The sequence below is a fragment of the Xyrauchen texanus genome, chromosome 1, assembly GCF_025860055.1.
Source record: "Xyrauchen texanus isolate HMW12.3.18 chromosome 1, RBS_HiC_50CHRs, whole genome shotgun sequence".
NCBI lineage: Eukaryota > Metazoa > Chordata > Actinopteri > Cypriniformes > Catostomidae > Xyrauchen > Xyrauchen texanus.
In genome coordinates this window covers 19,763,449-19,790,053 of record NC_068276.1, presented here as the reverse complement: position 1 = coordinate 19,790,053, position 26,605 = coordinate 19,763,449, and the positions used below count along the sequence as shown (strand labels likewise).

The window sequence follows — 26,605 nt, the reverse complement described above, 5'->3', positions numbered from 1 at the left end:
AAAAACCCTGGCGGTGGCTGGCAACTTTTTTTTAAAAACGCTGGCGGGGAAAGAGTTAAAAAGTAGCCCAGAGGGAAGTTGCAATGTGAAAGAAAAGTAGAGACAATCAAAATAAAATGAATAAGAAATGGTGTTCCATCAATTAAGACCATCATCTGGACAGATCAGAATCAGAACATTCTTTAAAAACAAATTGACTGTTTGCTTCAGCACCCCATATTAGCATTCCCTGACTTTTCACAGCCATTTGTCTTGCATAGTGATGCATCAAATCAAGTCTTGGGTGCAGTATTGTACCACAATCAAAATGGAAAACTCTGTGTGAAAAACTACCATCTACACACTGGCAAGCTTGAATTTTGTGGTCAATCACCGAAAAGTTTAGGGATTACTTGTATTATGCCCAGACCTTCACCGCCTATAGCAACAACAAAAACACTCACATATGTCCTGTCAACTGCCAAACTGAATGCTACAGGTCACTGAATTGCCAGATTTCCACTTCACTATGAAATATTGCCCTGGCCGAGAAAACATTGATGATGATGATACGCTATCCAGAATGCCTATTGACATGGAAACCATGATGAATGAGTGTCATCAGACAAAATAGGTGCAACCATTTAAGCAGTCAAAGTTTACAATGAATCCAGCATCACATTGTTGATGTCAGCTTCAGCCCACTGTTCATCTATTGATACCTGACCATCAGCAGTCACCATCACTCCATTGCCTGTGAGTGAGTTAAAAGATGCACAAAGGAGTGACCAGGACATTTGTCCCATATATGAATGCAAACTTCTAGGGTCAAAACCACCAGAAAAACATCTCGACATGCAGTCAAAAAACAAAATGTATGTTTCGTGAATGGGGAAAACTTACCATTAATGATGATGGTGTCAAACCACTTCCACCTGCACACAGTTAGTCTTACCTGAGAGATACAAAGGAACAGTACTCCGAGAGCTTAATGATGAAATGTGCAACCAAGGTACAGACTGCACATTATCACTCATACATGAGTGCTACTTTTGGCCATACTGTATATGGCAGGTCCCCAAGACTTCCTGTTGACATGTTATTTGGACTGAAATCAGAGATGCATCCCAGTGGTCAGAAAGAGTATGTAGAGAAATGGAAACATGGAATGTAGGAGGCCTATAGGATTGTAAGAGAGTGTGCTCAGAAATCTGCTGACTGGAGCAAAAAGCACTATGACAAGGTGAGAAGTAACACACAGGTGACCATGTCCTTATTAAGAACCTAACACCTTGAGAAGGTCCATGTAAACTCCACAACTTTTGGAAAGATAGCATCTATACAGATGTGCATCAGATGGGTAACGAGCTTCCAATATATGAAGTAAAACCAGAAAAAGGGAAGGGATGTTCCAGAGTTCTCCATCGCAATATATTGATGCAATGTGACTAGTGGTCCACCAATTTATCACCAAGGCCAATAAATCGGCTGATATTCTCACTTTTATAATTATCGAATCAGCCAATAAATGTTCCAATTTGTTTCTTGAGGGTGCTGAAAATCATCTGCTTGCATGTGAAGCGACTGAGACATGTAAATGACCAGTCATGGTTCATTTTGTTGTTACGCGCCATCGTGTTACTACAATACCAGACTGGTGCATTAGTCTCATGTAGACGGTCCGCATATCAGAGCTGTGGCAGACACTTTTGAGCTCATAAAGTGCTCGCCTGTTTTGTTCAAACTTACCAGCTGCCTAGAAAAGAAAGATGTCCACTCCTATGATGAACTTGGGACACCCACTTACAGTGTTGGAAAATTAAATGTGGTCATGCAGTCACCACATCAGAACTTATCTTATGTAACTGCTCAAGGGTTGTCTATTGTTACCTCTGTTCAGCCATACTTTTACCAGCTGCTCTTTGTGTATGGGGTCCACTGAGTAGGGCCTATGGTCTGTTCGCTTTGCATTAAGATTGCAAATCTAAAGGAAGAACTCTGCATAATAGACTGTTGTAGTCTTGCATCCTGAGTACTTATAGACTGAACAGCCAATGGACTCTCCTTTAAATGTTGGATTTTCATCCCTTTTCTCCCCATTTGGCATGCCCAATTCCCAATGCACACTAGGTCCTTGTGGTGGTATAGTGACTCACCTCAATCCGGGTGGCAGAGGACGATTCTCAGTTGCCTCCATGTCAGACACTGTCAATCTGCACATCACATAGCTTGTTGAAAGAGTTACCGCGGAGACCTAATGTGTGTGGAGGCTCACGCTATTCTCCGTGGCATCCACGCATAACTCGCCATGCACCCCACCAAGAGCGAGAACCACATTATAGTGACCATGAGGAAGTTAACCACACGTGACTCTACCCACCCTAGCAACTGGGCCATTTGGTTGCTTAGAAATCATTACTGGAGTCATTCAGCACGCCCTGGATTTCCACTTGTGACTCTAGGTGTGGTAGTCAGCATCTTTACTTGCTGAGCTATCCAGGCCCCCCAGCCATTGAACTGTTACATTTTGAAATATTCTTGCAATAAAAGAGTATATTTTCTTACTAAAAGAGCAACACTGATAGAGAGCATCTTTTTAAAGATGCCTTTCCATCTGTGTTTAATTTATGGTTGATGTCGTTATCTCTCCGCTACCGATGGCCACGATCGCTGTCTCACATGCTTGTATGCTACATATGGGGTGACAGCATTTGTGGATGGGTCACATGTCCTCACTGTGAGAGCATGACCATGGTAACATTGCGGTCGAGGCATTATAAGGGGAGCGAGACAAATAAGAGACTGCAGGAATACAGGAAGAAAGAGATAGCATGAGAGTGGTTGTAGGTGAAAGAGTATGGAGAAGCAAAAGAAAAAGAGGACAGACTGTACAGTCGGTGTGGGTGAGTGATTCATTCTCCATGAAGGTCCTTGTCTGAGTGTGTCAGCCACTGGAAAACATTAAATATTTATAAGTTCTGAGTTCAAGGCAGGTATGTGTGACAGAGAGAAGCCATGTGTTCAGGGCCATCTGATCCTATGACATGTCACATACAGAGGTGGGTTTCTGATAGAGCATGAATGAATCCTGCTACGTAACACATTTGTACCCACTATTCCTGCTCTTAGGGTCTTGTGAAGAACATGGCTGCACTCATCCTATCACAAACTGTCTACAAGACCCCATAGAGTACATTAATTAATATATTAGCTGTCTCTTATTACATTCTCTCTGGATTACTTAAATCTGATTGGTCAATCACAAGGTATAATTATAATGACTGCATACTTTATAATTGACTGGGATCCCAGGCAACCGATTTCCTATACTGTAGCTGTGACTGTCACTCTGTGATATCTTTCTTCTACTCAAATCAGTATTTCATATCCATTTATTTATTTATTAGTAGCCATGTAATAATAAGAAAAATGTGCAGTCAGCTAGTCAATATTGCAAAATATGACCCTTCAGGGTCTTCACTGTACATTATCCCTTATGTATTTAATCACAGATTGTTTGGGTAAAAGAAATAGAGAGAAATCTGTCAAACCTTATACATATTAAAAAGTTAAAAACTCATTTTGAACTTTTAAACAAGATCTGGCACATCGACCTGCAACATATAGAATCATCTAATGAACAACAACCAGGAAAAAACTTTTTTGACATTAAGACAAAAAGCACTTTTTTAGGTCATAAACCGGTGAGATTTGATACACCATGAACCATAACTGTTCTATGAAGACAATATGTCAAAGAATTCAAAATCCTCGGGTTCTGGAGATATTAAAAGACACTCACATGCTTTGGATTAGATGTTAAACCGAGGTCCTGACTCTCTGTGGTCATTTAAAATCCCAGAACACTTCTCGTAAAGAATAGAGGTGTAACCCCGGTGTCCTGGCAAAATTCTCCCTATTGGCCCTTCTCAATCATGGCTTCCTAATAATCCCCATCCAATAATTGGCTCTGTAACTCTAATCTCTCCTCTCCACAATAACTGGTGAGCATACTGGTGCACTATGGCTGCTGTTGCATCATCCAGGTGGATGCTGCACATTGGTGGTAGTTGAGGAGAGTCACCTGTTCAATGTATAAAGCGCTTTGAGTGTACAGTAGGGTCAGAAAAGTGCTATATAAATGTCACATTCATTCATTCATATAATATTAGATGAGAGGGACATGCAAGAAAGTTGTATTTTTTTTGTCATTATGTTCAAGTGTAGCTGTTAGATATTGAAGGCATTTAGCAGACACTCTTACAGAACTACTTGGACAAAATGAGAGAGTGCAGCTTGATTCATCAATATTTTTGGTCTGTATTCCCCAGAAAGAGAGAGAGAGATAGTTTATATTTGCATATCTTCATAAAGTGAATTGTCAACATTTAGGAGTACACTAACATATAAACAACTTCTAAGCTAACAGACATGAACTACAAGCATCGATATTTTGATTTCACTGGGTCTATAAGGGGAACGGACTCCATACATCCACTAAGAATGACTTTGATTAAAAGAAATTGCAGAAATGCTTCAGAGAAATGGTCTAAAATTATTTGTTTACAGATGCCACTTGGTTTTATATCTTGCTATCTAATACAATGAAATTCATACATTTCACCCAGTTGTTGCAGTTAACTTCATTAGTAGCACCCTATTCCAAGCCAAAGAGCATAACATAATTTTCATGGTTTCTTTGATGAAGAGAATAAAACATGGACTTTGACATAACAGCTTGTGTTAGGACTGGTCTTAATAGGTTTGTAACCAGAGAATTTGAATCGTGTGTACATACCGAAGTGTAGAGGTAGCCTTCACTGTTCATACCAATGTAGAGACCAGTCTTGGTGCTTTGGATGGCCACTATCCTCAGACCCACAGGAATCAAGTTGAACAGCACTGCAGTTGTGTGTGAGAGAGACAAAAAGAAAGAAAATATTGCTACTTGATATTTGTTTATGTTTACCTTGTTTAGTCTTTTCACACTTACGTTGTTCCAAACCCCTATTACTTTCTTTCTTATGTAGAACACAAAATTAGATGTTTTAATGAATATCCCAGCTGGTGTTTTAATACAATGACAGTGGATAGTGACTCACTTTAAAGCTTAAAAAAAGGACACAAAATTCATACACAACATGCAACGAACGAACATCACTATTTTTACTTATAATGGCTTTAATTTGGGGTTGATTGTCATCAAAACCTAAAGTACTGTATGCATACAGAAGACTTGGAATGCTACAAACAACATGCAGACTACTTTTATAATACTTTTGAGCACTGACGTGCGGTCTGGGTAGGCAAACTAGGCACTGCCTACCCTGCCAAAATTCAAAAATAAAATGTTTATTAAATAATAAACTTGTATTTGGATTTTTACTTTTTATTCTTGTGATTTATATACGCAATATGTGTGTTATTCCAGTTGTTTAGATGTTATGATGACAAATGTAGCAGTTATGCATAATCAACTAAAAACAAATGGTAGAATAAGCAGTGCTTTTACGGTCCATTCATTGCAGACGACAAGCGGAAAACCCATGTTGCGCATGCGCACTTCGATCCTGTATTCTTTAACATGTACGGCAAAAAGCACAAATCTGCTGTGCCTTTTGACGTAAATATGTTATGCCCGTAATCATCTCCGTTACGTATCAGACATGGACCAATTAAAATCGAGATATTCCTGGACATTTGCGTAGCTAACGTCATTACACCACAGCTAGCGTACATGCCTAATCCCCGCAAAATTCAAAATGACAGCACCAGCCGTAATCACGGAATTAAGACATTTTTCCAAGCTCGATTTTAATTCCAAATAGGAGTTAATTGCAAGAGGGAGGTCTACGCCAGCCTTATATGGACTAGTACAGCAAAAGGGCCCAAAAAGTATCCGATCATTTCAAACTGATTGGTATGTAAGAAAAGATTGGCTATGTGGCTGCGCTAACAATCAGCGGCTGTACTGCTATCCCTGCCTGCTTTTTTCAACCAGTCAGACTGTTTGGACTTCAGCGGGATATTGTGATTTGAACAACCTGCCCGCAGCTTTAACCAAGCATGAAAAGTCGTCAGCTCACATCCAGTGTCAAATTACACTGAAAACCTTTGGAAAATCTCGGATCGACCTTGCACTTGACGAGCAAAGGAAGCTGAATATAACCTACCACAATGAAAAGGTAAAGGAAAACCGAGAGGTTTTGAAGGATCTGATAAATGCATAACGTTCACTGTTTACGCACTTGTGAGTGTGTGTGTGTGTGCGCGTGAGAGAGAGAGAGAGAGAGAGAGAGAGAGAGAGTACACGACATACATCCTGATTTGTACATTTCTTGATATGCCGCGCTTGTGTGTAACATTCACTGTTATTACGTATTATTAGCTTAAACAATAAATCAGGTAATCTGGCTTTCATAACTCAGTGCCTAGCCTCTTTAAGACATCACCGCACGTCACTGCTTTTGAGTCACTATCCACTGCCATTGTATTGAAAATAGAGGGCGATATTTATTAAAACATCTAGGTTTTTTTTTCAGCATAAGAAAGAATGTCATACAGATCTGGGGGTGAATAAATTATGAATATGGTATATGAATGATTTTTTATTTTTGTCCGAACTATTCCTTTAATAACACTTTTGACTCAATTTGCACTTTATTTAACTTTTTGCAATATTTTCATTGTATGCAGCTGTTGTTCTTACTGAAATAAAAAGGAAAGAGAGAGAGAGGGAGAGAGTAAGAGGGAGAAAGAGAGAGTGAGAGGGAGAAAGAGATAGAGAGAGAATGTTAAAATGTCATTAACATTAACCATCAGTGCGGACTGTCTGAAAATTGACTGTATAGGAATGAAATGATGATTGATTCTCAGTAGTTGTCAACTTCAGCAGAAACATTCAGGAACTGCAAGCAAAAGGAAAAGGAGTTTTCTGATTCTTTGAGGCACATGTAGGGCCTTGCCCAATATAAATGGTAGCAGAGACAGCATGGCCCTTTGTTCTATGATCAAAGGTGAGACATTGTACTCGGTTTCCCAGAATGCTTCACAGCCGGATGGGAAGTCTCGCTCATGGACCCAATCTCAAACGTCATGGTCAAAAGCGGCATATGACCGTTGACATCATATTCGCCACAAAACTAGTGGACAGATTTGATTTCGGTTTCTCTGCATACAGCTGCGCAAGCCTGCGGTTTAAATAGACGCGTATCTACACATACAAAGGAGTTTTCCCTCCTTCTGGACAAAGAGAGACCACGTTTTTCTAACCTCACCAGTTGGCCATGGTAGAGTAAGATTAACTTACAATGGAGTGGTGGTAGTGTAGTGGGCTAAAGCACATAACTGTTAATCAGAAGGTCGCTGGTTCGATCCCCACAGCCACCACCATTGTGCCCTTGAGCAAGGCACTTAACTCCAGGTTGCTCCGGGAGGATTGTCCCTGTAATAAGTGCACTGTAAGTCACTTTGGATAAAAGCGTCTGCCAAATGCATAAATGTAAATGTAAATGTAACTTAGCTTTGTTCCAGTCGTGTAGTATACTTATTACAACCGGTTAAATCATTTTCACTATGAGACAACAGTGAATTTATTTAGAAAACAGAAAAGGTGACTAGCTTCCCTTCTCAATCGTTTTCTATCAACGTTGACTACCTCCTGTATTCCTCTCCATGACCGTACCCGAGAAATAACGCAGAGACGTGTGTTTTCGCTGATGAGCATAAGACAAAGGACCCACTCCAGATCGTTTTCTCCTGACCACTCAATGCAACAGGAATTCAAAAGGACAACCCTGCTGAAATCACACAGGATTTCCCAAGCAAGGCTTGATATCTGGCAAGATTTAGTTTAGAAACTGTGACTTTCCTTATAAAAATAAATCATATATTTGATGCTGAATGTTTGATGTTTTGATTACAATTGTATGTTTAACTACAATCGCAGATTGCTGTTTTGATTTGTGAGATCGTCATTTTTGGGTGAAATGTTATTTTATTGAGTGATCTGAACTAACAATTCATTTGCGCTGTTACCAGCGTTTATCCTCCTGTTTGTGTGTCTGCTCATTACCACCAACACTTAGCTCCGTCACCTGGATGTGATCCAGCCATCTTTCTTTCCCTCCACATTGAAATAATCGTTGACTCTGCCCTTTATGATCTAATCCTCCATTTTGAAATAAGTTTCCATTTTTAATTCAGTTCACCATTTTGTACCTAGTTCTCAATGTTGAAACCGATCCTCCATTTTGAAACTAGTTCCCCATGTGGAGTTTAATCTGCCATTTTGTTTCCTTTGTTTCCGAATCTAGACACACACCCACATACATATATCCATACACTAGCATATAGCTCCACTATTTAGTTAGGACATCCATGTCATGTTTTTGTGTTATATTCATATAGTATTGTTGGTGTTCAGTGCTGTTTGATTATAATAAATATTGTTATATTATAATAAGAAGTACTCCTAGTTGTTTGTTTGAATATTGTGTTGAAGCCAGCCTCTGCCACATCAAGAACTCCCCTATTACTTCAGTATTGTAATTTTGTTGTTGTTAGAAGCCAACTGCAACCAGATTACTGTTGGATTTGTATGGCAATATTTTGACTAGTTTCTTCCCTTTTTGAGTATTTTGATTATTAATCAAAATACTCAACCTTCAGGTAGATTTTTACGAGATTCGATCAGTCACTTTCTATCATTTTTCTCTTGTCAAAGAGTGGTGCCCCGAGGATAGAATTTAACGAGTTAAATTATATTATTTAATTATGAATTAATAATTCATAAACATTAATTATTAGTTATATCTGATAGTAAAACTGATCTAAACAACCAGTGCACCCTACACACATAAAAGAGAAACTGAGAAATCTCCTTACAACCCCACCTTTGTTCTGCCATCAGTCTGCCAGCCATAACAAACAGGATTTCCAGTATGTCAAAAACTGGGACGTTTGCTCAAGGCACGTGAATTCTGTGTGACACTGATATGTGTGTGTGTTCTTATTCAGAAGTCTTTTGTGGAGAGGATGAGAGCGTGTCTATTTTGGTGTGGAATTTTGAACGATGGGGTCTCTGGTGAGAAATGTCTTGAGCGACATGTTGACTTGGCAACATGACTTTACAGGAGCAATCCAGATTTGAGCAGCCCCTCCTAGTGTCGTGACAACCATGGGCGTGACAATGCAGACCTCAAGTGAACCCAAAACCTTACAGCCTTTATGAAAATCAGATGCAAAAAATAAAAATCTGTGGAATTAAAGAAAGCATACATATAACGGTGTACTCACTTAAAGACCTAGCCTAGCCACAGACAAACAAGGAACAGGCCGGGCTCAATATGTTTACTGGCGTGACAATAATGCAACAGTAATGTAACAGCTGAAGCAGTTTAGACACTAGTCACAATAACATACCAAAAAATTACTTATAGTAAAAACAAATTAATGAATCAATAAATGAAAACTAATTAAATAAAAAGAGCAATAATAATATAATTTCTCTTCTTCATTTCTCTTTTATTTGCCTAATCAGTTCCAGCTTGGTTCTGCCCATGTGATTCACATAATATTATGTCTGAGATGACAACATTGACAAACAGCACAGAGAACAGACATACACAGACACTCCTTCGGTCTGCCAAACACTCTGTTTGAACTTTAATAAGCTTGTCTGAAATAAAAGGTTCCATGTCCGCTTCTTCTCACAGAGCATCTTTCCGCATTTAAAAGGTTGTTATTTTATGGATTTTACAGTGTTTTGACTCATTATAAGCAAATTATTCTCTCTTATGCTCTTTTCTTTTGCACTTTCTCTTTCGATCCCACCACAATTTCATCCAGGAGAATTCACAAGTTTTTTATGCAAAAGATGAAGGAAAAAGTGTGTAGACATCAAATATGAAAGAACACAGCTGCCGTTAACTACAACCAGCTGAGGAGAAACATTTTGCTTTGTAAAGAGATTTCAACAGCACAAACACAAACTTTGATAAAGTGAAGGTATAGTTCACCCAAAATTACTTAACCTCATGTCGTTCCAACTCTTAAGCAATTTTTTTCAGTTGTTTGCTTTTGAAAACAAAAAGTACTCTCTTCTATTGAGTTCATTATTAACCACTGCTGTCAAGCTCCAAAAGGGAGAAATCAAAACAAAATCATATAAAGGATTCTTACAACTCGTGTTATTTGCAAAAGTAAATCATTACAGAATTTTTATATTTGGGTGAACTATTCCTTCAAACCCAGCTTCAATTCTAGTGAAGACAGAATTGAACTCGGATCTCAGAACTCGGTCTGTGTTTGCTGAAATTCAAAGCACTGCCCCAAGTGGCCAAAGTAGAAAATGTTTTTTGACGTATGGGCGTGTGTGAGCTTAATTTTTTGGGGCAAAATGTCCACAGAGGGGTGCAACAAGTGAGTTGTAAAGAGTTGTTTTTAGAATAAAATGGTGTAATACAGTGAAGAGGAATGCATTTTTGATAACCTCCAAACCCTAAACCTAACTGTCAGTAGAGTAGAAATGTCATCTTAGGGGTAAATGGAACCTCCAAATCATATCGATCAAATCAAATCGTGATTGATTACATAAACGCAACTACTTCCTGGATTCAATGCGGGATGAGATTCTGGGTTTCAAGGCTGTCAGCTGGGCCACAGGAGAAGGAACACCTTAGAACTGATGCAAAAATGGGAGATGATGCTTGTCAGCTACTGGGGTCAATGTTAGTGTACTGGAACATTCAATAGAAACTATGGTGGTGGGGGCTAGGTTGAGCACCAGCTTGTGAATGGAGAGCGAGATCAGGAGATGAGAATGTTAAGGATCATCACCTGGCTATGATTGTCTCTAACAGCTGTTCGTCATTGCAGTGAGAGTTGGAGATGGATTTAAGTGTCACCCGTCAATAAACTTGCTAACGCATGTACATGTATATTAGCTATACGATCCGGGAAAATTATGTGTTTTAGCGTCATATTAGGTCAACATTAAGTTGAGTGAAATTCGATTGATTCATGTTTTAATACACACTGCATTAAAAAAAACAAAAATCAGTAAATACGTTTAGGCAGAGGGATTATAAGACTAGTCTTCCACTGGCCACGACATTACACACAGAGTGAAATACTCACTGAATTCTATTGCAGCCGAACTGCTCTATGTTGCAGCTCCCCATGACTGGGAGAATGGGATGAGAAAAGCTGACTCTGGATCAGTGGCTCCAAGCAACGTTCTACCTCAATTGCGTATGCTGAGAAAATGTCTTAGTTTTTAAAAATATTTGATTTTTTTTTTAATAACAAACAAGTAGTTTGATTCATGACAAACTTTTTTTTATGACGTTTTAGTTGGATTAAAAAGTATTTCATTCAGGTTGTATCAACATGCACCTTTGAAGTTGAATGCAATTAACCAGAGGTGTCTGTATGCACCGTGGATCAGCTCAAAACAAGCACGCACTCAGATGTGAAAAATACTATTTTATTATCATCAGACACATTTCTTGAACATGTTAGGCTGGCATTCCCCACTGAATTTTATCCTGACTTTTGAAAAGCATTGACTCTAACATTGTCGATGGGCACACCAGATGATGACAGATATGATGCAGGTTCAAGTGTTGGACTTTGCTGCTTTCGGTAAGACAGTTGTTATTCTTCATTATTCATACTGGTGCCATGTTGATGGAAAAACAAATCATGCATATTCCAGTTATTGAGTCTTTATTATAATTATGATGTGAAGACTACTTTCAAAATAACAGTTTGTTTACTGTTGTTTTGACATGAGTGTTGTACAGTAGCTAGCATGACCTGTAAAGTCTCTTGTATGCAATGCATGGCTTATTTGTACGGAATGCATAGAAAAGCAGAAGAGAAAGTGGCTGAGAAAACTTTTATGTAAAAATAATGCAAAAGTAACGTAACACTTTACGTAAAAATTCACTTTTTGATTAAGTATCTTTTGTAAGGAGTAATGCAATATTGTAACAAGTTACTTTTAAAGTTACTTTACCCAACATTGCTGATTTTTTTTTTTCCTGTGGTACACAAAAGGAAATATTTAGAAAACTCATAGTGTTCATAGTGACCACAGCTGTTAAGCCCCAAAAAGGACCCAAAAACTTAAAAAAGTAGTCCATACGAATCATGTGCTTTATTCCAAGTAAATTCTAAGTGAGCAAAAAATAATAAAATAATTTTTATTTTATGGGTGAACTTTTCCTTTAAAATTAGCATTAAATCACAACATGATCAAATTGGAACTCGAAATTTTGCAATCGGGTGTACCCTGACATTGAACCAATTCAGCAGATTGATGGAAAAATGCCATCTCCCATCAAACATCTTTGCATCAATTCAAATAATATTGCCTTTTCCTTTTTTGTGCTATTAATAGCGTGTTGCCAAATTCCTTTCAAGGCAAGTCAGTTTACTCGGCGGCCATTTTTGGACTGCTCCCTGGCAGGCAGTGTGGATCAGGAAAGATCGAAATCACCCAAACTGTTGATCGAGATTGCGATCAAAGGACACATTTAAAATCAGCAGTAAAATCTTACAACAATGGTATCATAAATTCTTTAGGTCAAATCATGCTAAAAAAAAATCTATTTTACAGGCTAATGTGCATGCACGTTCTTGAATTGACTGACAGGTGATGTCTGTATCTAAAAAGGGATTGACTCTTTTACCTGGAAGGCGGGACTTTTTTTTTTTCTACATCCATTGGGTGATCCAATCTCTCCCATTCATTTTAATACCAGTGGTATGACTTGGGCAAAATAGTCACTGGTGTTGCACAAGCAGCCTCAGAGATGCAGGCTCTGTTCCCGTGGAAACCAGAAAGAAATCATGTACACATAATCCATGATGAGTGTGATTCGTAGATTGCATTTTTCACTCTTTGTGCCTGATGAAGACTGAACGGGTCAAAACATTGCCTGTATGTAATAAAGTTTGGAGTTTCATTTCAGTGTGCAGACATCTACATCTTTTTTTGTCAGTTGTTTACATTTTTGTCCTGCATCTGAGCCCAACTTGGGTTTTGGATGTGCACACCTACTTAACAGTTGTTTCAACATTTTTCCATCTAAAATGACATTTTTGCTCCACTGATGGTTAAGTTTAGGGTTGGAGGATAGGACATAAAGTTAAAGAAAAAGTGCATTTCTGTTGACAGTATTGCATCATTTACAACTAAATAAACACCTTGTGTTCTGTGGACATTCTGTGGACCAAAGGTTTCACCTAGAAATGGCAGCGCACAATTGCCAATAAAATGAACAGCATTTCCTGCTTCAGTCACTGGGGGCAAAATTTCAGTAAGCACAGAACAAATTTAGCTGAGGAACTTTCCACCTACTGTTGCTGAATTTACATTGAGTTCAGTCTGCAAATTGTGTAATAAAATAGGGGGTAACGTCTTTCCAAATGTTTTAACTCTGGGTTAGAGTGAGTTCATGATCATCTGATGAAAATTAAACACCTTGAGCCATTAGATGACTCTGGTAATCACCATGTTGAAATCAGATACCACTATCAGTATCTGCACATGCATTGCACATAAGTTAAGCGTACACCTTGGTCTGTATAGCAACCCAAGTCTCACTATCTGAAAATTACTCTCTTTGATGATGTGTATCTCTCTTTGTTTATTGCCTTGGCAATTCTTAGAGAATCAAAGAAATAGATGTTAACCTAAGGTCTGCCTCTGTCAAAGTCCATCTGTGCTTGGCATTCTGGGATCTGAGTGGAGACCCGGGGGTTCATGGCAGGTCAGAGTACGAAATTCAGATCACTTGTCATGCACCCCCCTTTTGATCTGGCTCTATTTTGAAGAATCTTTCTTTTCTTTTTTCAATATGCCTCAGCACATTGTGTGAGTACACAGTCAACAGCTCTGATATCTCAGTGTCTGTTAAAGACCTTCAGAGTTTCTCTCTTTTCCTGTTTTATTTCTTATTCTTTTCTATCTCACCCACCTCCTCCCTTTCTTGCGAAGATGAAGGAATGTTGTTAAGTGTTAGTATGACATTATTTATTTATCTTTTTCCTCCCCTTTTCTCCCAAATTTGGAATGCCCAAGTCCTCATGGTGGAGTAGTGACTCACTTCAATCCAGGTGGCAGAGGACAAATCTCAATTGCTGAACTATGTTGAACTACCCAGGCCCCCTAGTGTTAGGGATGCAGACGAGGGCAGACGAGGAGTGAGGATCTAGATGCGGGTTCTTTATTATTAATTGGCGTGAACACAAAACAAACAGGAACAAATGAAACATCCACGGTGGGAAAACAAAACCAAAACACGAAAAACATCAAAAGAACAAACAGGCTGGGGAAACATCCACGACAGGCAAAGGTAACATAAAAACATCTAAATTCATCAAAACATCTGAAACATACACCTTCAGTGAAACATACAATGATTGACAAGGAGTGGAGAAACAGCAGGGTTTAAATACACAGGAGACATGATGATAACAAACGACAATCAGGTGAGAACAATGACACAGGGCTGGCAGTGATGAGGGCCGGGAATTGTGGGAAGTGTAGTTTTTGACAAAGACTAGTGAAACACAGGGCAGACAACAAGGGAATCGTGACACCTAGTATGACATTATTTAAACTTTGTGAGATTTTAGTGTACTAAAGAGGGCAAAGCTGAGGAAATTATAGATAATTAATCCTCAATATAAAATTCAGAAAGAACAAACATTTAAAAAAGGGCAGTAAAGCAAGCATAATACACAATGCAGTGCCTTTGTTATTGGCGGTTCACTATTGCCTGTATCCATTATTCCTGTTGTAAAAAGAACTATGACCAAACAGGTTAAACTTTTGGTATGCGTGTTTGTTTACAGCAATACAGCAGATGCCAAAACATTGCTATAGATAGATTGCTGTGTCAAACATTGCAGATTTTGCAATGACTAGTCTGTGCACGCAGAACAATAATTTAGAGGATTCACTTTTTTTTATTCTAACAGCACTCAATTTAAAATGTTGATGTCACTCCCAAAACTTTGCAGTATGTACGTGGCCTCTGTGAACACTTTGAAAGTCCACGTCGTTGCTGTCAGTCTGAATATAAATCTAGAATCAAATCGGAAATGAAATGCAGTTCCACCAGACTGCACCTCTCTTTCTCTTATATATTCAAACAGAACTTGAGTAGGGGTAAAATGCATGGTCATATTAAGATGCTTGTTGGTTAAATGTTAGGAGTGCACACGCGCGCGCGCTATCCTTATGAGGACTCTCCATAGACATAATGATTTTTTACTGTACAAACTATAGATTCTATCCTCTAACCCTACCCATAAACCTAACCATCACAAAACTCTTTCTGGATTTTTACATTTTCAATAAAACATTGTTTTGTCACCTTGTGTACAGTAAGATACATTCATTTTAATGCATTAATGAGAGAGCAATTGCATGTCTTAATTAGTCCTATCTATTTATGCAAAGTCTCTCTCTTAATAGTGAAGCAGTGGGTTGTAGTTACATCAAAAGCAGAAAGAAATATATGCTATCAATTTTTCAGTTTCAAAGCTATTTTATTGATAAATAGGAGAGAATGTTCAATCTGGTTAATTGGAATACAAACATGAGGCCAAGTGAATGTTACTGGAATGTATAATGCAGTGTTGAAAGAAATGAATAAATGGTGAATAAGACAAAAAAAAAAAAGAATCACCTAAGGGGAACAAAAACTGATCAATACATAGAAGAAAGCCTTTAAGCCCTCACTTTAAAGCATAATGCCAGAATTCATTATAATGATACACATCCAATATCTTTCTCAACTGTTTATGTTCACGTGAGACATATCATACATATCAAGATATCATTAATTTTGAAGATATCATTTCAAGAAAGCGAAAGCGATCTCTCTTCGGGGCACGTGCGTTGTCTGAGACATGACTCGGCTCTCTGTGTCACATAAAACATCTTGTGAGCAATGAATTGAATCATTTCGTATGTTCTTGCATTTGAATGGTTTAAAATCGCTTGAATGTTAAAATTGGCAAGGTGTATTTGTCCGTTCAAGCATAAGAATTGACGAAAGAGAATGCTTTTGGGGCTTGTGTGCTGTCTGTATGTGTGTGCATGTTACAATGTATCAGGGCCTGGGGCTCCACCCTCTGGTGGACAGTATTGCTCCACTAGAGGGGAAATCTTTGCTCAGCCAATGTAAGTGTATGGGATTTTTTTACATTTTTATCATCATTTATATAAAAAACGTAAGTCGGATCAGGTAGAAAAGATACAGCAACAATTTTCAGAACAGTCCCAAGGTCTGTGGCGAGTTTGGTGCTTGTTGTATTAAAGCTCTAGGAGGAGTAGCATTGAAAATTTGAGTCTCCGAAGAATAAGAATAAAATAGAATAAGTTTAAATAGTATAACAGTATGTTGGCTTTCTCAAGCCAACATACTTACCAGTTTTAACCTAAAAAAAGTCCTTGTAAACCACTTAAACCTGCCCACACACACACACACACACACACACACACACACACACACACACACACACACATACACACTCCTATACATACAGTAGAATGTACACAGTATATACTTGGTTGCATATGTCTGCTCTCCCATTCTATTCATTAAGTCATAACATAAGCAACTCCTGGTTCAAGTGAAGATGAAAATGAAAGGAGCGCCAGTCTGCCAGGCTCCAAGGGGGCACACTCGGTGATGGAACACATATCACAGCCATACCAGCTGTTCTTTTGCTTGCCTGAGAACTGCCTGCATAAGCACTGTGCCATCTGGGGACCTGGTACTAATCGGTGTAAAACTAAAAAAGTTTGCTCGAATAAATTAATGAAAGACTGTTGTTCTATATCTTAAAGTGTTTGAACTGAAGGTCCCTAACTAACCATTTGGATGCCAAAATCCCCAAGAGGGAAAGGATAATTTAAATCACACAGATTAATAACCTTGTTAATTTTATTCTTTGATACTAACCTTTTGCCCCAAAAGGGGCTGAGGTGCAAAAATGTTTAAGACTGTGCTTATAATATGATGAAGGATATTTTGTATAGTTTTTCTAAACATTACAGTTACAGTTCATTTAAGCAAACTGAGTCTTGTGGAGGCTTCCAGGTCAGGGCTGGTTCTGCGGCCAGTATAAAATAAACAGAGGTGCATATTGGTCAAACTGAGTAGAATAGGGGATGGGAGGGGTCAGGGGATATCACACAGCATAAAAAGAACAAGAATGTGCATACATTTTGTCAGCCACCTGCAGCCCAAGCCACTGTCCTTAAACCTGAGCAGTCAATGGTGCCTTAGAATCAATAATATTAGTCATGTCAGATACTCATAAAAATGCTCTAATACCAAAAAATGATACCGTCTAGTGTGATTATTAAACTGCAGTCTGAATGTGCTGCACACTTCAAAGTGAATGTGTGAAGCTGTCTGCTCACTGAAAACCCCCCATCAGGTGTATCATGTGCGCTCATGTGTAGTAGACGACACACTACATATTTATTTAATTAAATCACTGCCTTTCGTAGTTAAATAAATCACAATGGGTCAGGTAGTTACCTGCTTATTCAGAGCTGTGAAGCTGCTGTCAAAACAAAAGTACAGTACAAATGAAAAGTGCTTCGCTCGGTTTTCCACAAAAATTAAACCTCTTTTAAAAGGAAATAACATATGACAAAAATATGTTACTATTATATATTTATGTATTATTCACTTTAGTAATAATAATAATAAATATAACTGCAAGCAGCAATGACGGGCCCTCACACCATGGGTCCATTTCCACTTGGTGGCTTTCGGAAATCAAAGCAAGATGGACACAGCAACAACTTAACATTAATGTAAACACAGACCCTAAACATACAATGTGTAATAGATATATGCCACCATTCCAGTTTGACTACATCTTCTTGTAATTTAACCCACTGTCATGACAACACTATTAAAGTGACACACTTCCTTCCACCAGTTGGTGGCGCTAAATTTTAGGATGAGCTCCCACCCCTGACAGTTTGTAAAGCTGTATATCTCAGCAACTACATCCTGAGTAAAAAGAGCATGAAAAAGTCCATTACTCGCGGGGCTGCATGATTTTAGCAAATATCATAATTGTCGATTATTGCCTTTGATATTGTAATCGTGATTATTAATGTCCATTAAAATATTAAATTACCGCAATGTCACAAAGTAAGCAACCATGTGGTTCTTCGGAGTAGCAGATTTCAATGGTGGATATGAGCTGCGCTCCAGTTTCTTTTAAGCATTATATTGTATTTTATATTGTAATAATGTTTGTTAAGGTAAGGCAAATAAAAACATATTTTAAATGGATGTCTATGGTAAGGAATACATTTAATTATTGCTAAATTACTGCTTTAATTATTAATTCACGTACAGTAAATAATATGGCATATTCAATATTCAAACTTATTAACAGCCGATTTAAATCGACCAAGTTACTCTGTCCAGTAAGCCCTTTCATGGAGAGACAGGGTACATTTCAGTTGATATTTTTTACTATATTTTATTTATATAAAATAGAATAAATATGTTTATGAATACATTTTTTATTGTTCATGATGTCTTATAGATTAACTAATGTTAATGTGGAGCGGAGGGGGGCGGGCCGGGGCGGAATATCGCGCGCCCGGTCCCCAATCGGCCTGATGAGGCGCGCGAGGGATAATGGCGGCCGGTGATGATGGTTCGAGAGAGAGAGAATTACGGGCATGTCCGTTGTGTGTGTGTTTGTTTATGCTTTTGGTTTAAGTTTGCATTAAATTATGATTTATGTTGACAAGCCGGTTCTCACCTCCTCCTCGTGCTCACTGGAATTAGAGACAGGTGTAAGTGCCCTTACAGCTTTCCTCTCCCGGACGGGCGCTTGACCACGCCCCCGCTGCCACAGTTAATTAATGGAACCTTATTGTAAAGTGTTATCAAAATAATTTATTAAATTTAAGTATTTGAATAAAAGAATGACTCAATATTTAATTTATACGTTTGGAAAAAGAAATGCCCTCATTAAAATAACAAATGCCCCTAAAATTAAATCCATGAAGATCATAAAGCAAGCATCCCCTTATTGCCCCTTTATGCTGCACAATAAATTACATTTTTGAGGGGTAATATAATGAGGAATAAAGGTTTTCTTGATCTTTATAAGGTATAAGAGGAAAAATTTGTCATAATGTTTTGCTAATTTTAGTAAATCTCACTGGTAAATAAAATATGTACATTTTACTTAACTTTTTCAAAGCTGGTGTTACCAACATGCACGGAGCATGAATAATTAATGAGCTTGCTTGGTGTCACTATTTGCACGTTTATTTACACCATATAATATAGTTAATTATTTTGTGCATTTGCTAAATCTTTGTTTTGTGCAGTCTGAAATAAATTTTCTATTCAAAATTACCCATTCATCATCAAACAAATGATCTGCTGATTGTCACTGTTATCGTGTTTTGTGCACAAAGTGTTGAGGTCTGCAAGGTTAACTCTATTGTTTCAATCGGCAGTAATGCTAGGTGATGTTGTCTTAGTAAATACAGAATGAAAAAGTAAATTTCTCAAATCATATTTGGAGGTTGACCGCACAGCCTGGTGCAAGCTACATAGGTCAATACCGAATGGAGGCTAGGCTTAAATGGGAGAGGTTTTGGTGCCTGTGAATCGATGTCGGAGTACGAGGGATAAGAAACGGAGTCAGGGAAGCGTTTACACTTTCTAGCTGACTTGGGACCAGTGCGAGAATGGCCAGCCATACCCAAAATATAAAGAGTAACAGTGTTAGTGTTACTGTGAGTATCAGTCATATGAGAAATAGAAACAAACAATACATACACATTCATATATACCCACTTAAAACAGCAGAATCTGCGCGAGTCAAAATCATCTCTCTCTCTCTCTCTCTCTCTCTCTCTCTCTCTCTCTCTCTCTCTCTCGGATGGTTCTGGCCAACCAGCGCGATGGGTTGGAGAGCGATAACCACGTGTCCAAGCTCCGGGCAAGGGGCACTAGGGGGAGGATCGCATCCGACCTTCCTGGGGGTGGGGCCTCGCAGCGTGGGATGCTGCTTCGGGGAGCGGAGCTCCGACCCAAGGCATCCATGCTGAGGGGACCCTCGAAGCACTTAACTTGTTCTGCGTGTCCGGCGTAAGGCAGGCTGGCAGGGCTTCTGGGGCCGTCCTCAAGACTCGTCACCAGCAGCTGGTGTGGTTTGTGTGGTGCAGTGTGACACGCGAAAGTGGGGGCGTGTCCGTGATGCTCGAACTGCAGGTGCCCGGTGAGCAGTGGCAGCAGGGGCGGCCACCGTGAGGAAGGAGGAAACAGCAATTTTTTTTGACAATGTGGTTTCCACAGCCCAAACGGGTTGCGGCAAACAAAAAAGAAGGAAATAAATGATTTACCCCCCGGCCCTCACCGAGGGAAGGAGTGGTCTGTTCACCATTTCCGTTTTTTTTTTCCATTTATTTGTACAGTGTTCTCGGTTAAATTATCTTCTCTTTTTTCTATCTCAATGGTTTACAGGAATTGGTGAAGCTTTCTCTTTTGAAACATTTATTTATGGTCCAAAATATTCAGTAAGTAAGAAAAATGTGTTAATTTTACTTAACTTTTGTCTGGTACAGCAAAACTTTCAATCTGAAATCTAGGAAAAACAAATTCCTAGGACAAGGTTTTTTTAAATGTGCTGAACATGTTTATGGGACTGGTGGCAGCTCGGCTTAGGATAGAGCATGCCTATGTGTGTACAAGTGTTCATAGACATGTGGGGATAAATGAAGTTTTATGTACCGTTAATAAAGATGGTGATTTGTTGGTTGCCTTTTAAAAAATTATGAAATGTTAATAATCTATTTCTTATTGTTATGTGTGTGTGTGTGTGCGTGGCATTAATTTATTAGGTAGGTTTTATATATATATATATATATATATATATATATATATATATATATATATATATATATATATATATATATATTTTATGGTTTCATTATTTGGTTTGTTTTTTGGACATGTGTCCCTGGTCATGTGATTCCTGTTCCCTCCATGTTCATGTGTCTTGTTTTCATTGGTTTATTGTTTAATTATCTTGTTATCAGTTCAGTGTGTTTATTGATACCCTCGTCATTGGTCTCCCATGTTCATGTATTTATGCCTCATGTTTTCCTTTGTCCATTGTCAGGTATTGTTGAATGTAACTTTGGTTGTGTTTGGTAATATAGTCATTGTTTATAGTCAAGTCAAGTCAAATCAAGTCCAGCTCCAGCAGCAACCTTACAGAATTACCTGACCTAACCATGAACCCAGCAGTTCAGTTCATCCGGATACGTCAGGGAATTGTCCCCTGGAGGATTACGTGAAGGACTTCTGTGCTCGTTCCTGCTGGGAGGACTTTAATGAGGTAAACCTCAAGGACATTTTCCAGGCAGGTCAGTGTGAGCCAGCTTCCTTACTGATGCCTGATGGTCGGAGCACCTACAGCCTGACTTGGTATAACGACCTTGCCCTTCTAATGAGTGGTTCACTATTCACTCGTCATGGTCGCTGAGCCAGCACCATCTTTTGTCCCAGAAGCCATGCTATGGTGATCATTTGTCAGTCAATGCATTGCGGGAGTCAGTCCTGTATTCTGTACACACATTAAATGAAAATTTAGGGGATTCACTCATGCATTTAAGTGCTGTTGTCATTCCCAAGTCTTTGTAGTGTGTACGTGGCTATTAAGCTGGGAACGGAGAAAGAAACAGAAAAAAATACACACATCACCTAACCCTAACCCTTATTTTACTAGACTTTACACTTTATAATATTAGAAATCTGCTATTACAACAAATGAGATTTATATATTATAGAATATGTGTTTATTTGAGTAATTGTTCATTTAACTTCCCATGCATTTTAACTCCATATGTAATATTACATGTTCCCTGTCTGTCGCTCACTTCGACGTTGTGTCGACACTAGAGGTCTCTCTTGACCGCCGAATATGCCTCTGATCTATGAAAAAAGGCCAATGGGAATTAGGCAGACAGTATTTGCATACCCCTCCCCCGGACATACGGGTATAAAAGCGGGCTGTACAACTCTCTCTCTCTGCAAGGACAACAGGAAACAGGTCTTCAGGATACGGTAAGCTTTTAATTATCTTCTTCACACTATTTTACAGACACTACATATAAATGGCAAAACACTGGGTCTGCTTGTCGGTCACTCTCCCTCCTCTGTGGCTGCTGGCATTTTAACCGCTCTCCTCACTCTACTGCAATTAGAGACAGGTGTTAGACATAATTTGGCCCAGGTGTGAGCTCTTACCGCTTCTCTCCCGGACGGGCGCTTGACCATGCCCCGCTGCCACATACCCCCACCGCCCGACTCAGGCCGGGCGTCATCCGCCTGCCTACCACTCCCCCATTTCTGGAGAGGAAGTCGGCGGCAGCCATCTGCACCCCGGTCTGTGGACCACCTTGAACTTAAAAGGCTGGAGAGCCAGATACCAACGGGTGATCCGGGCATTAGTATCCTTCATGCGGTGGAGCCACTGGAGTGGGGCATGATCCTAACAGAGGGTGAAGGCCCGCCCCAGCAGGTAGTATCGAGGGTGAGGACCGCCCACTTGATGGCCAGACACTCCTTTTCCACGGTGCTGTACTTAGTCTCCCTTAAGGAGAGCTTCCGACTAATGTACAGCACCGGCGCCCTCCCTCCACCAGCTGCGAGAGTACGCCCCCAGCCCTCTGTCTGAAGCGCCCGCCTGCAATAGAAAAGGGAGAGAAAAGTCAGATGCATGCAAAAGCTGCCCCCACAAAGTGCAGCTTTAATCTGCGTGAACGCTTGTTGGCACTGCTCCACCATTGGACCGGATCTGGAGCCCCTTTTAGTGAGGTCAGTCAGCGGGCTGGTGACGTCCGAATAATTAGGCACAAATCTTCTGTAATAGCCAGCCAGCCCCAGGAACTGCCTCACCCCCTTTTTGGTCTTAGGTCTAGGGCAAGTCGCAATCGCCATGTCTTATCAATTTGGGGACGCACCTGGCCATGACCCAAGTGGAACCCCAGATACCGCATCTCCACACGCTCAACCACAAGATTTCTTAGGGTTTGCTGTGAGCCTCGCCGCCGCAGCGCATCTCAGGATCGCCCTCAGATGTTGCATGTGCCGCTGCCAATCATTGCTATAGATGATAATGTCGTCTAAATAGGCAGCGGCGCACGCTGTATGCGGTCTGAGGATCCGATCCATGAGTCGCTGGAACGTGGCTGGTGCCCCAAACAAACCGAAAGGAAGCGCCACAAATTGGTGTAATCCAAACGGCGCGGTGAAGGCTGTTTTCACGGGACATTGGTGTCAAGGGATCTGCCAATAGCCCTTTGTTAAATCCAGGGTCGAGTAAAATCGAGCAGTACCTAACCGATCGAAAGCAGTTCATCAACACGGGCATTGGGTACGCTACAAATTTAGACACCGCTGACTTTTCTGTAATCCACACAGAACCTAACCGACCCATCACTCTTGGGAACAAGAACAACCGGCTGGACCAATCACTGTGGGATTCCTCTATTACGCTCATATCAAGCATTGCATCTAATTCTTCCTAACGCATTTTCTTTCTATGTTCGGGTAAGCTTATAGGCGGTAACGCACCACCGCCTCGCTCGGTCTCGATGTGGTGCTGTATGAGGTTTGTACGCCCGGAGAGGGGAAAACACGCCCGCAAACTCCTTTTGTAACTCAGAAACCTCTGTGAGCTGCCGTGTGAGAGTTGGTCTCCACAAGTGACCGGAGTGTTGAGATTGTAGTCTTTGTTTATCTCCGTCCGAGCCCGCCCTCTCCGAACTACCGCGGGCCAACGCCACAGAGGCCGCCTCCCTCCATAATTTCAGGAGGTTGAGGTGATAAATTTGACGCTACGCCTCTATCGGCACGCATAACCTCATAATCGAGATCCCCACTGGCCGTGGTGACCTCAAAGGGTCCTTGCCACTTAGCTTAGTAATTTAGAGCTCGATGTTGGGAGTAATACTGAGTACCTTGTCTCCCGTGCAAATTCCTGTAGCCTAGCACCCCTGTCATACAGTCGGCTGGCATGCTCTTGAGCTTGGAGCAAATTCTCCTGTGTTAGTCAGCCCCAGTGTGTGGAGTTTTGCTCTAAGATCAAGAACTAATTGAATTTCATTTTTACTGTTAGAAGGTCCTCCTCCCATGCTTCATGGATGACGCCAAGGACACCGCTGGGCGCCGCCTGCACAGCAGCTCAAACGGGAGAACTCGGTGGAGGCTTGCGGACCTCTCGCATCGCGAAACAACAGGGGGTCTAGCCACTTATCCCAATTTCTAGCGTCATCGTAGTGCTAATTCTACTTAATCATGTTCTTGAGCTGCTTTATTAAACCGCTCCACTAGGCCATCTGTCTGAGGATGGTAAACGCTAGTGCTAATCGATTTGATGCCCAAGAGCTCAGAAGATCGCGAAGTGTTCGTGGACATAAAAGTTGTAGCCTTGATCGGTGAGGATTTCTTTCGAATCCCCACCCGAGATTATCTTGAAGAGTGCCCCTGCAACACCGCGCGCGGAGATGTTGCTCAGAGGCACTGCTTCCGGATACCGCCGCTGCAATCCACTAGGACTAACACGGCTTATGTCCGCGTGCTGACCGCTCTATGGTCCCGACGAGGTCCATCCCAATTCTTTCAAGGGGACCTCGACACGGTAGAGGGCGTAATGGCGCTTTTGGGGTGGCCGGTGGGTTTACCAGCTGACATTCACGGCACGCCGCGACACCACCTGCGGACGCCACCGCCAATGCCCGCCAATAGAAACGGGCTATTAGACGGAGAAGTGTTTTCCGCTCCCCTAGGTGACCGCCATAGATATAGTGAGCCGCCTGGAAAACCATTTCCGACGGCCCGTGGAATCAATAATTGTGTTACTTCCTCTTTGTTTGGGCGCCCTGCGCCACCCTGTATAGTTTATCATTGATCAGCTTAAAAATACGGATATGAGACGGCGACACCGGCCGGAGTTGTTGACCATCGACTACTCTCACTTGGTCAAAGGCGTGCTTAAGGGTATCATCCCGCGACTGCTCCAAGGGAAAGTCCTCCCGGAATTCCCGGAGAGGAGGGGCGCCCACCTCGCCCTTCCCACGCCACTGAGCAGCAGAGGACGGCCCTGGCTCCGCCTCCCGCCAAAGCATCGCACATCACACACCCCTTCACTTTCACGCAGGACCCATCCGCACAAACTCCCTCCAATAACTTTCTAAAATTCGCCAATCCGCACTCCAAAATTAGCGGATGGGTGAGGCGGGACTAACCGCTGCCTCTACACTATGTTTTTCTCCCTGAATTTGATCGCCAGAGTCACCACGGGATATTTGTGAATATCCCCGCACACACCTTACCCTCACCAGTTTAGCTGAGCCCAAAGCCTCGGTTGAACCAAGCGCTGGTGGATGGTGGTCTGGTTACAGCCGTATCCAACAAAGCTTGGTATGTACCCCCTGGATTCTTACCGAACTGCACGCTCCAGCCCGATCGGGGCAGTCTGTGGAACATCGGAGACCCGCATCACTGCCCCTATTTCCATCAGCGGACACTGATCCCGAAGTGGTCCGGTCTCCGCGACCTCCAGCAGACCGCCCAGGCGCTGCGGCCGCACCTGCAGCTGGCGGGTGCCCCCACCTGAGGAGGAGAGCGGCTGAAGGATGGGAAGGGCTTGCGGTGTTCCAAGGCCGGGAGCTGGGCGCGAACGCCCGCGCCTCGCGGGGGCAGGAACGGACCCTGGGGAGAGAGCAGAGCGAGAGGGAAGAGGGGAGGGAAAAAACAGGGAAGACACAGGGAAGGAGAGACAGACAGAGAGGGCTCATCCGCCCTAGGAATCGCCGCCATGTGGTCCTCCTCGAAGTTGGATCGGCTTCCTCCAGCGACGCCGGGCGGTGGCACTGGACCCACTCGGCCGCCTTCCGGGCAGACGCTGAACAAACTGCTCCAGTACCACCTGGTCGATTAGTTCCTCGACGCCGTGTCCTCGAGAGCAGCCACCTCCGACAGGCATCACGGAGCCGCTGAGCTTAACGCAAACGGGCGGTCGGACTTTTCGAGCTTCAGGGCCCGGAAGAGCTGGCGACTTTCCTCCGGCTCCGACCAACCCGTTGCAGGATGGCTTTTCTCAGGTCGTGGTAGGCCAGGAGGCTTGTTGCCGGCAGTTGTTGTGCCGCGAGCTGTGCTTCCCCGACAGGAGAGGGACTAAACGGGTCGCCCACTGGTCTTGGGGCCACCCCCAAATTTCCGCCGCTTCTCGAAGAGGTCTATGAACGCTTCTGGTCGTCCGCCGCCCCATCTTCTGTAACGCTGGTGGGGGCAATGTGGCGCTGGTGTCCGTGGTCGCGGCTGCGGCTGGAGCTGCCTCCTGGCTGAGGAGGCTCGGATGGCGTGCCGGTCCTCTGCTTGAGCCCGCATGATTTCAAAGAAGCTGACGCATCCTGGTCTTGCCGGAGCTCAAGCAGGGATTGTTGGTGGCTCTGATGGAGTGTAGCTGAGGACTGGAGGACTTCCGCCAGCTGGGAGGACTCTACGGGCTGATTCTGTTCCATCCTTGGAAGACA

General features: G+C 41.6%; 1 protein-coding gene across 1 annotated transcript in view; it reads right to left on the bottom strand.

Annotated features, from left to right (window-relative positions):
* Positions 1 to 638: 638 nt before the first annotated feature.
* The window catches only part of LOC127645132 (fibroblast growth factor 11-like), a 145,284-nt gene continuing 119,317 nt past the window's right edge, over positions 639 to 26,605 (bottom strand). Inside the window, exons 3-5 of the mRNA XM_052128654.1 lie at positions 4,778 to 4,881; positions 883 to 934; positions 639 to 733 (exon numbers count right to left, since the gene is read on the bottom strand). Coding sequence (XP_051984614.1) covers positions 639 to 733; positions 883 to 934; positions 4,778 to 4,881 — 251 coding nt within the window. The remainder of the gene's footprint in view (positions 734 to 882; positions 935 to 4,777; positions 4,882 to 26,605) is intronic.